Here is a 12,291-nt window from a genome sequence, read left to right on the forward strand (position 1 = left end):
ATACCTGCTGATAGATTGCCTTGAAGAAATTCCTTTTCCATTTCAAGAATTAAAATTTCAAGTGCAAAATTTTCCTAAATATGGATCAAACCACATTTGCTATTGAGACCCTTCCAACCCAATCTTATCTAATGAAGGCAATCCTCATAGCCAATGTGATTTCCCACTTGAAAATTTTGACTAATGGAAAACAGTGCATTACATTTGCACCAAAAGTGCCTAGCCAAAATAAGGCTTAAAAATTAATTAATTTATTTTTTTTAAATTCATTGTTTAAAAGTGTCTGAACAAGCTTGACTGATTCACTTGTGTATGTGTATAAGGAAATCATAAAAAAGAAAATTAACAGCAAAGAGTCAAACAATATGGGGTTGTCAAAAAACTTTAAGGGAATCTGTCAGGTGATTTTCTAGTACAATACTAATGTTATATTTAAATAGGGCTTAAGGAGACCTTTTAGGATCAGTAAGTTTTATTGCTCTACCTTATCCTGTTATCTTGTTGTAAGCTCCAGAGAATTTAGTGTGATGTAGTCAAGCATATGTAAATACAAACTGCATATGCGCTGCTCACCCCTCACATCTCTCAGTGCTGGTAAATCTAAACTGCATTTGCACTGCTGCCCTCACCCATACTCCCTCCCACCTCTCAGCAGTGATAGTAAATGCACTGGGAGGTGGGTAGGAGGAGAAATGAATATGAAAATTGCCTTTACATATACTTGACTAGTGTGTTATGATTAGGGACCGAGGAGGATCAAAAAATGCAGAATACCAAATAGTAACAGAGTGTCTGGAACCTTAACAGTTTGCAGACCTAATCCTGACACACAGGTAGAAGTAGCCGTGGGACGAGCCTACGATGACCTAGTCGTCTCGACATAGCCGGAGAACTAAATATTCTCACAGATAGAAATATAAGAAAGCTAATCTGCCTCGGAGCAGTCCCCGAAGATAGATAGCCCCCGTACATGTAAAGGCTACGGTGATATAGAAAAACACAATATAAAGTCAGAAAAGACAGATTCAGCAAAGGTGAAGCCCAAACTATCTTAATAGAAAAGGATAGGAAGGAGCCTGTCTGCAACCATAAAAAAACCCCTAATAAATACCAGCACTTCTGATATGGAAAAATCCTGAGGTCACACAACCTCTCCCCCACTGTATCAGCACTCTGATGTTACTGGGATCCAAAAACACTAATATGAGGGACTGAATTAATACAAAGCATGACAAACACAATACATTGCAGAATCATGGAGCTAAGTATACAGACACTCCCAGCAGGGAATGATCCAATTCCACCAGGAACTCCACACAGACAAAATAGGAATCAAGCATTAGTATTAAGCAGAAAAAAAACAAGAAAGGGGAAAACAAACAACAGAGGTACAAAGACCCCTTCTCTGAGAGAAGTTCTGTCTGTGAGCAGGACTGGTTACAAAATGTCCTTAACACACAAGAGACCATTGAGCACTGGCAAGTAACAAGAGAAAACTACTCAGTTATATAGTCCCAGTCTGACCCTGATTGCCAGTCCTCTACAGGTGTGTGACTTTCATTCCACAAATCAACTGCACCGCCAGCACTGACCACAAGAGGGAGCCCCAAACTGGAAAACATATTCACAACACTAGTGTGTACAGAGACACTGAATTCTACAAAGCTTATCTAAAGATAACAGGATAAGGTAGAACCAGGGGTGGGATTCAAATTTTTAACAGGTTCTCTCTAAACCCCGCCTATTTGAAAACCACACCCATTCTGTAACCACACCCATTTTGTTAGCCACACCCATTTTCACGCAGTTTCCTCAACCAAAAAATACAAGTAATTTAAAATAAAATCTCCTCTCCCTCCTCTACCTTCACTCTCCTGTCCAGTACCAGTTGTTCCAGTCACTGTCACTCTTATTGTATTAAACGGTTTTTCTACAGTTTTTAAAAATTATTACTAAAGGAGCCCTGCTAAAATTGGAACGGACGACCTTCCCCATACAGATCTCATGTGGCCTCTTTCCCCTGCAGATCCCATCCCATTATGGTCTCTTTCCCCCTGCAGATCCCATCCCATTATGGCCTCTTTCTCCTGCAGATCTCATCCCATGTTCTCCTTTTCCCCTGCAGATCCTGTCCCATATGTCTCCTTTTCCCGTATATACCATCTTATGTGGCCCCTCTCCCCATATAGCGCTCCCACTTTATGTGGCCTCTCTCCCCATATAGTTCCCATCTTATGTGGCCCCTCTCCCCATATAGCGCTCCCACCTTATGTGGCCCCTCTCCCGATATGGCTCCCATCTTATGTGGCCTCTCCCCATATAGCTCCCATCTTATGTGGCCCCTCTCCCCATATGGCTCCCATATTATGTGGCCCCTCTCCCCATATAGTGCTCCCATCTTATGTGGCCTCTCCCCATATAGCTCCCATCTTATGTGGCCCCTCTCCCCATATGGCTCCCATCTTATGTGGCCCCTCTCCCCATATAGCTCCCATCTTATGTGGCCCCTCTCCCCATATGGCTCCCATCTTATGTGGCCTCTCCCCATATAGCTCCCATCTTATGTGGCCCCTCTCCCCATATAGCTCCCATCTTATGTGGCCCCTCTCCCCATATAACTCCCATCTTATGTGGCCCCTGTCCCCATATAGCTCCCATCTTATGTGGCCCCTCTCCCCATATAGCTCCCATCTTATGTGGCCCCTCTCCTCATATGGCACCCGTCTTATGTGGCCCCTCTCCCCATATAGCTCCCATCTTATGTGGCCCCTCTCCCCATATAGCTCCCATCTTATGTGGCCTCTCCCCATATAGCTCCCATCTTATGTGACCCCTCTCCCCATATAGCGCTCCCATCTTATGTGGCCTCTCCCCATATAGCTCCCATCTTATGTGGCCCCTCTCCACATATGACTCCCATCTTATGTGGCCTCTCCCCATATAGCTCCCATCTTATGTGGCCCCTCTCCCCATATAGCGCTCCCATCTTATGTGGCCTCTCCCCATATAGCCACATATAGCTGCCATCTTATGCGGCTTCTCTCCCTGCATCTTCGGCTCACTGAGCGCTTACCTGCTGCAAGCCCCTGCAGCTTCTCCTCTGTCCTCCGTCCTCCTCCGCGGCTCGTCTCTGCACGCTGACGCTGACAGGCGGCAGGAGGAGGAGCTACCTCCTCTCACTGCCGTGACCTCTGCTGCGTCAGTGCGTTGCTGCCCGCCGGCTCAGGGAGCAGACAGGCTCCACTGTACCAGGAAGTGCGGCGCGGAGGCGCGGAGGTACGGGGATTCATTTGTGTCAGTGTCTTAAAGAGACACTAACACAAATGAATACAGGGAAACGGGTCGCCGCAGAACCGGACAGAACCGGCTGAATCCCACCCCTGGGTAGAACATTAAAACTTATGTGGCACCCTGGCCTAGCCAGGTCGTCACAGATAACACACAAACACCCCCACCCCCATTATACAGGGACACAAGCCAAACAAAAACCCTTGTTGCCTTCCTCCAGTGACTGATATCCACACCAGGTGGGGCGGAGCTAAGCGGTTTGCTCCACCCACCGAGGAGTTCACAGGCCTGGAGGCGGGAAAAGTGAGAGAACAGTTTTGGAGTTTGAGGAGTGAGGAGTGAACACTTGGGTGACTGGGTTTGTGGCCCAGGCACTAACAGCAAGGTTGGCAGATGGTGGTGGCCGTCTGCAGGAGTGGTGGAGCAACGCGGAACCGTAGGACCGGGGTCGGGTGACGGCCCGCCGGTACCGACCAGGGAGCGAAGTGAAGCCAGCACACACAGGCAGGGCCATCGGACCCTGACCAGGCTTGGAGCCGCCGTCAATAGTCAGATTCGAATGTGACTGGAACCCCAGGGGTTTCATAACAGCAAAAGTCCCGATTGAAGGCAACCGCCCACACCGTGAGGGTATACAGCTACCGCCTAAGGCTAGAGTACCCATACACCGGGGAGCGGACTACCATTGGGAATCCATAGTAGTCAGAAAGAGAACATCAAGGTGCAGGGAAAGACAGCTGCCATCACCTGTCCGGGGAGAGACACTGCAGCCGGCTGCGGGACCCGTCCATCCAGCCGTTTGGTTTACCGAGGACTTTGTACCTTTCTTGCTGAGTGAGTACACCCGTGCCATCTGGCACCGCGCCACGCTGTCCCTGCAACCCTGCACCTCACCGACCCTGCCTCCCCGTCGCATCATCGGGCCCGGGGACCACCGACCCCTACCCACGGAGGGGGAAAACAACATCCCAGCTGCTCCCTACCATCGCTCCCGGGATCCCCGTCACCAGCAGCGGTGGTGCCTATCTTCACCACGACCCATGGGTGGCGTCATGGACTAAATCCCCCAAACCACCCCTTTTACTCACGGGCGAGGAGCGCTGCTTGAGTCCCCGGATCCGGCCCACCGCTTGAGCCACCGAGCAGCCGCAGCAGCGCCGGACCCGAGCGTTAGGGAGAGCGCAGCAGTGATGGCGTCCTCCCCGCCCGCGACACTTACTGATCCTGAAAGGTCTCCTTAAGCCTTATTTAAAGATCAGATTAGTATTGTACTACAAAATCACTTGACAGATTGATTTAAATATTAAATAAATACTCTCTGCATGGTTCAAAATAATAAAATGCTTCCACTACTCATCTTACCAATCCATCGACACTGTATTCCCGACTCATCCCTATTACTCTCTGTATTTACTGCTTGTTCCAAAAGAACATGTGGCTGCTTTAGCCAATCACTGGCCACAACAGTAAGTAACATGGTCTATGATACAGCCAGGGATTTGCTACACTGGTCACATGTCCATCAAGACCAAGCAGCAAGTACAGAGCTGGTCTGTGAACTTCCTGCCTTCCAGACCAAAACAGGAAGACCACAGACCGTTAGATCCCAAAAAATCTTGGGAAGGGAGAAGTGCAGATCAGTAAGGTATTACTTGTTTTATTATTTTACAACATTTTAGTAGTTTTGTTTTCTATTTTTTAAGTGACTGGAAAACCCCTTAAATTCTTCATTTTTGATGGCTATTTGAGGGATAGGATTATAACCCCAATTCTTACCCATGTAAATCATGACACAAATGGTAAATGCCTCATAAACCAAGCAAAAAAATATTAACACACAAAGGAGTTGTGTATCGACCCAAGGATTGTGGAAAGGGGGGGTGGGAATTAGCACCAAATTGCAAGAACGGAGAGATACATCAATTTTGGTCGCTGGACCCCTTCTCTTCCATGTACTAGTAAATCAATGACCATATTATATGTATATTACATTGATATATTGTGTGAGCTCTTGACTCTTGACTTTTTAAATGTTTTCGAAGACTAATGGAATTACATTACTTATTCCCAAAAATCTAATTTTATACAATAACACAGTGATATTGAAGGGTTTTATACTAGATAGGAATGGTAATGCCAGGATTTTGCAGACTGCTGGGCTGCTTGTTAGTCTCGTTTGATCACATGCTGTGGGAGAACCAGTCATATTTACTCCCCTCCTATATATGCAGGCTGGACTCTTTCTTTAATGCCAGCTATAGCTTCTCTATACTGGTCTGGTGATGTGATGTGATCCAGACATACTGGTTGTTGTAGTACTTTGTTGATGTGAGCGGTTGTGGTTTTAACCCTCGTTGTACTTTTGTTGCTGCCTTCCTTCTCTTGCTTTTCACCTTCATTTCTTAAAGTTTGTTCCTTTGCAGTGTGTCTGAGTTTTGGTTTTACTCTGTCTGTTTTTATCTGTGTTGCCATCACACTCCTGCACCTTCCTTCCCTGGGGGGAGGAGAATGCAACAGATTAGTTCTGGTTAGGAGAATAGTAAGGCACGGGACTCAGGCATCTCCATCATCTGGGGTAATCTGGAGATTAGGGATAGCCTAGGGTCTCCTAGCATGAGGGCCAGTATAGGAGCCCCTATCCCTGGCTATCCTTGTGACACCCAGTGGATTTGAACAATTTGAAATTGGATTTATGCAAATCGCCTAAAATTTCTGCCACACAATGCTGAAGAATGCATCACTCAGAGCAGTCTCACATAACTACGGGCACGAGCAGGCACACTTCTCAATAATGCATTACAGCTTTTGTATTACATAGTGCCACAAAGCCTATAATAGCCAGTACAACAGCCAAGGCAGGAAATGCAGCAGCCATGTTATGGTGAATTTGGATAGTGAGAGGACGTAAAAGTCCAACAACTCTGAATAAATTGTACAGAGCTTACAAAAGAACTTCAAAGAGGTTGGACACCACCCTAGGAGACCTTACAGTGCTACATTTGTATTTCCTTGGCAATTAGAGTGTCTGCGATTTGCAACAATTTTTTGGCCACAGATCAAATACTTGTCACGTGCATAAGGACAGGCTAAGGGTTAAGGCCCTGTCACACACACAGATAAATCTTTGGCAGATCTGTGGTTGCAGTGAAATCATGGACATATTGTTCCATTTGTACACAGCCACAAACCTGACACTGATTGTCCACAATTTCACTGCAACCACAGATCTGCCACAGATCTGCCACAGATGTATCTGTGTGTGTGACAGGGCCTTTAGTCTTCTCATTTATCATCTGAGACCATGCACACTTAAACGTTGCTTTTTTCCTTTGGTCACTTAAGGGTTAATTCCTTCCCTGTTGCAGCAGCAGACTTGCTCAGCTGTGTTCAGTTGAGCACTCCGGGCTGTATTTAATCCCTCTGCTGCCTGGAGCGATTGCTGGTTATTCTCTTTATTTAGGAGCTAGCCTAGGAGCAGAGAGGATGTGGTGGTGTCCTGCCATGCTGTCTGCTGGAGTTTGTGCAAGTTGTGTGTGTTTGAACTACCTCCTTTCCCTTATTATTTCTCACCTGTATTTTCTTGATTGTTCGTGGTATAGGTTTTTGGTGTGTATGAAGTTTTATTTTACCCCTGTGTGTCATTCCTTGTTGGTGGGTTTTTGGGATCTCCATATCAGTCTATTCCTTGGGTGATGCAGACATAGTCATCAGAGTCAGTACACGAGACAGGGCCACATTGGAGGCTGGACCCTGACTACCATTAAGTCTACTATCGGGATAAGGGACAGCACAGGAGCCCCAGTCTTAGGGTCAGCTAAGGAGCCCCTGTACTATCGTATATATCCATTAAATACTCCTTGCTCAAGGAGTTTTTCGTGGCTTAGTTTTTCCGCAAAGTCAACGTCAAATCAAACCTTCTCTCCTTTTGTACTATACCGCCTCTTGGCTCTTGAGTGGCTAGTTCTGTACAGGGTTACCTGACCCCTCTATCTTCTCTTCTCTAAAATCATATTCCTAGTTGGCTGCCGCCCCCCCACCCCATTGTGGGGAGAGGCAAAAACGGTATATGAGTAAGGGGCAGCCATACCATTGGTGCAACGTGGAAAACCCCTTTAAGATGGAATGGCTCTTTTCAGAAGGAATATATTTCTGTCTCTAGTCTTTGAATGTATAAAATCATCTTGATCTGTGGTTATTCCTCTTCGTGATATCAGGATATGAGTCATTATGCTGTTTTATGGATTTTGTAAAGCGCTCACTTTGTCTTTCAATAAAGCATTGTTACATTTGGGCATATCAGCCGCAATACTCTGTCCATTTTGTCAGGACAGGATAGGGCACAAAGCCAGTGATTTTTGTTTAATTCTTTACTATTTTATTTGCAGAAAGCTTAAGAAACTGTTTCGGAAGCTAAAAGATGACAGGACAGAGCCTGGAGAGGACAACCTCAGCAGCTCGAGAGAACCTCAACAATGGGACCGAGATCACGCTCTAGAACCCTTTACGGGACTAACCCCAGAGTATATGGAGATGAGTAAGTACCATGTTTACGTGTTCCCTATTTCCTCAAATCCAATGTCACCAAAGACACATGAGAAATAAATCTTGAGACACACCACAAATTGTTTTTGTTGGATTTATGAAAATGGTCTTTAAGGGGCCAATTGTTCCCCAAAGTTGAGATTCCTGAATTGATTTAACTCTTTTTACTATATAGAGTGAACTTTTTGGCTACATCATTTTGGCACTAAATGAGATGGAAAAATCCTGACAAATATGGAGATAACCTAGAAGATACCTTCAGTCTTCTCAAAGATGCATTTCACAACAGATTTTATATGTCATGGTGGGACACAAAGTCACTTCTGGTGCTGCGGCAGCCAACCTCCCAGTAATGTATTCGTCAAAAGGCCTAAGAAAAAGAGGGTTGTCAAACACGTGATGATCTCAGAAATGGGACCCTGATATAATTAGGAGAATGACGGTTATTATGGTCCTTATATCACTTCTTGAAGACCTCCCTTGTAGGCTGTTACGTCACCACCGGAGTCTGCTCCATCGACATCTACTCCGATCTCCAGGCGACGCCGTGTTCCTGCCGTGGATAGTGCTGGTGATAGGAGAGGAGTCGATGCCAGCGGCGCCGGTGGGCGCAGGCTCTGCTCATCCACTGGTCTGGGTTTCCTGGGGATCTGCAGTGCCACTGGCTGACTGTGGGTGGCGGGTGTCTCCCTGCTGAAGTACCATCATTCAGCTACAGCCTATGGGAAGACACCACACCCTTTTTAATGCCCCTCCTGTCTGCTGACCACTGCCAAAGATAGTTCTGAAAATTCTGGCTCCTGTTTCGTCCTGTTCTGTGATTTCGTGTGCTGATTACCGCTTGTTTCCTGACTACCCTCCTGCCTGCTGTTTTTGTACCTCGCTGCCCGATCCGGTTTTGACCTCTGCTTGTTTCTGATTACGTCCTTGCCTACCAATTCTGTCCCTGTTCTGCAATTCCCAGTTTGACCCTGCCTTACGACTACTCTCTCAGACTGCAGCCTTCCACAGGTAGTGATCTCCGGGGCCCTGTGTAATTCCAAATCCCTGTATAGGGGTTAAAGGGTTTCAGGATTCTAGGGGTTCTGCTTGGTGAGTGACTTCCCTCTATCCTGTCCATTACAGCCCATCTGAGTCTGTGGATCCAGGCAGGCGTTACATAGGCTCATCCTGGCATCCTAGCACATACTTGCCAGTTTTTAGAAGAGGTGATGTGGATACCTCTATGGTGAACATTTTTCATCATAAGCAGGCTCCTTCCATGCTTGTTTGTTGCCACCAAAATATATGCAAGTATGTTGGGTCTGTATCTGATTCCTGGAACATCCTATTAGAATGAGCGTGAAATCTTTGTGAGATGTTGCCATCCTGCAGGTTTCAGCAATATCTTGGCTATCACCCCTTTTTCTGGATGTTCTGAGAAAGTTGGCAAGGATGATCTAAACTTCAGCTCCCAATACACTTTAGATAGCTATTCGCTGAATGATCGTTTGGCCGTCAACTATCTTCCCTGACTACTCTATGGATATAAGAAAACAAAAAGCGCAAGAATAGGGTCTTATCTGTGAGATACCGTGAATCTGAGAATAAGGTTTTGCTCACCTGGGGGCTGGGTTGTGTCAGACACAACCACTAGAAAGAATCTTGGAAACACAGCTGTTGCAGCTCCCAGTATCAAGGATACTTTGCGATCGCAAATAGGGGTGGAAAGGGTTAAATTGCAGCACAGCTGTCCAATAAAGATGAATGCTGGATCTTTGATATGTGACTTTATTCAACGCGTTTCAGAGCAACCTCCTTCATCAGGATCATCACATTTACATATGTTATGAATGACCGGCGCGGCTGTAAGCTCCCGCGGTTCCTCCACTTTGGTAGTAAGCGGGTAAGTGGAGGAGCCGTGGGAGCGTACAGCCGCGCCGGCGATTCGTACCATATGTAAATGTGAGGATCCTGATGAAAGAGGTTGCTGCGAAACGCGTCCTATAAAATCACATATCGAATATCTAGCATTCATCTTTATTGCACAGCATTGCGGCAATTTAACCCTTTCCACCCCTAGTTCTGACTACTCCATGGACAGGATGCAGTTATATGGGACATGGGCTAATCTTTGACTTTTCAACCACTCTTGGACCTTACTCATAACGTTGCTAAAATGAAGAATGTGAAAGTGCTCTCCTGCACCTTCTTCTCGTGAATGTGCGCCTTCTTCTCGTGAATGTGCGCCTTCTTCTCGTGAATGTGTGCCTTCTTCTCGTGTGCCTGGCCAGATGCATGAAACGAAGGAGAAGGAGCTCAGTTGACCAAGCGCTTCTCTATGAAAGACCCAATGTCAGACTCCTCAGGTGGATGGATACCTGGCCTTGGTATTTCCCTTGTCATATCTTTAAACTCGTCAAGAGTTGGATATTGACTAAAAGGGCCCCTTAATATGGTGGTTATCGTAGTTTCCTAAAAAGAGCCACTCCTTGGTTAGGTCCATCCGGGAGGGATATCTGGCTATTTTCCGTGTCGAAACTCCTAACAGAGGCGCCACTGACCTTTTTGATTTGCATACTTCCCAGGAGGCAATGCACTAGGATTTCACTGTGTTGAGCGTCTTTGTTGGCTGCCGGCAGTGTGTTCTCTGGATGGTCTCTCCGACATCAGAGATTGTTTAGACTCCTCAGGTGGCAACTTATCTCCGGAGGACCAAAACAAAAAGTTCTGCAGTCTGAAATCACATGTACCGGATCCTTATCTACCATGACATGATCTGTCAAGTGGACAATCAGGATGCCACCATAGACATTATTAGACTGTTGGCTGAAACTGTCCAAATGGGTAGGATTGGCCACCAGTTTAGTGTGTACGAGGCTCTATTAGATTTAGAATCTTACAGGACGTCTACTAATTACGAGTGCGCACTTTGTCATGGTTGGACATTATAAATCCGTGTCAGATTATATATTTAAGAAGAAATATTACCGTAATAATTTCCAATAAATGGTCACATCCATCTTGGACGACTTGATCTTTGGGTCAAAGAAAATAAAATCCAAATGTGATAGTTTGAAATAATAGGAATATATTTCATGTCCACCGGGACCCATAAACCACGTCTGAGTGGTGCACGGTCGTATTGTACTCTATGTAGTTACCAGCATGATTCATGGAACCAGACTTCTTTTTTTATCCCATTATGCTGGATGATTTCTTTTTTTTTTTTGGATTACCAGTAGCTGAATTTCACCCGGTGACATCAGACGAGGCTTTAGATACAGTTTGACCTATGAGTAAGCTCTTGATGCTCAGGGGGTATATTGTATTGGTGCCACCGTGCAAAATCAAACACAAAGAGTGTTATATGGTGTCACTGTCCGTTAATTAGCCGGAGTATTAGCATTGTGGGGTCGCATGTCACATATAATGAGGCCTTTGTCAGCTATATTTATAAATGGTGACGGGAGGGCACTTTCAGACATTGCATATAGTAGATTGTGTAAAGATTCATTGGAGATTGTCAGCAAAGACGTGCAATGTTTTGAAAAGTCGTTTATGGGCTTAGGAAATCTAGAATCTATTATTTTTGCAAAATTAGCAAATTAGTATACACTATATATTAGGCGTTGTAACCCTCGAGGCTGGTGTAAAGGCAGTGAGCGAGGTTAGTGGACCTGGGCTTACCCTTTTAGTGGAAGGGGCTTAACTAAGCACCCACCATGAGGCAGACACCAGGTACGACTGCCAGGAAAGACAGTGACCGGGACTGTGGCAGGTGACCCCCAGTACAGGTGATGGACTCAGGTGTAAACAGGGCAGGCAGGGTGACTGGGGCAGGCTGGACAGGCAGGTATGTACAGGAACGATGGGCATGGAAAGGATAGACAGATATGGAAGGCAGATATCGGAGACAGACACAGGGATAATAGGACAGGAGCTCGAGACCTGACAACTAGCTAGGAAGCAGACTGACTGACTAACTAATAGGGATGATCGAATACTTCGATTATTCGGTTTCGCGAATATTTTCCGAATACCTCGCCGCTATTCAACTATTCGCGAATATTCGATGCGCAATGCAAGTCTATGGGAAACCCGAATAACAACTATTCGGTACTATTCGGGCTTCCCATAGACTTACATTGTGCATTGAATAGTCGAATAGCGGCGAGGTATTCGGAAAATATTCGCGAAGTGGAATATTTGAGGTATTCGATTATACCTACTAACTAACTAACTAAAGGCATTGCGCAGGCACCTTCCCTAATGGGAGGGTGCCTTAAATACACTATGCCTCTCAGCCATAGGCTGAGAGGCATATCCTGAAAATAGCATGCCGACCCTTTAAGAGGAGGGCCAGTGTACGCGCGCGCCTTAGGTGCACTCTCAAGGAGCCTGTGCGACATGTACAGGACCCAGGAGGGTAAGGAGACAGCAGCACCTGTTGATGACTGGGGCAGTGCGGGGTGTATAAAT

General features: G+C 46.0%; 1 protein-coding gene across 1 annotated transcript in view; it reads left to right on the forward strand.

Annotated features, from left to right (window-relative positions):
- Positions 1–12,291, forward strand: part of ANO2 (anoctamin 2) — a 318,321-nt gene that overhangs the window by 246,610 nt on the left and 59,420 nt on the right. Inside the window, exon 20 of the mRNA XM_075342181.1 lies at positions 7,674–7,822. Within this exon, the coding sequence (XP_075198296.1) occupies positions 7,674–7,822 (149 nt within the window). The remainder of the gene's footprint in view (positions 1–7,673; positions 7,823–12,291) is intronic.

This window comes from Anomaloglossus baeobatrachus, chromosome 4 (genome assembly GCF_048569485.1).
Source record: "Anomaloglossus baeobatrachus isolate aAnoBae1 chromosome 4, aAnoBae1.hap1, whole genome shotgun sequence".
Taxonomy (NCBI): Eukaryota; Metazoa; Chordata; class Amphibia; order Anura; family Aromobatidae; genus Anomaloglossus; species Anomaloglossus baeobatrachus.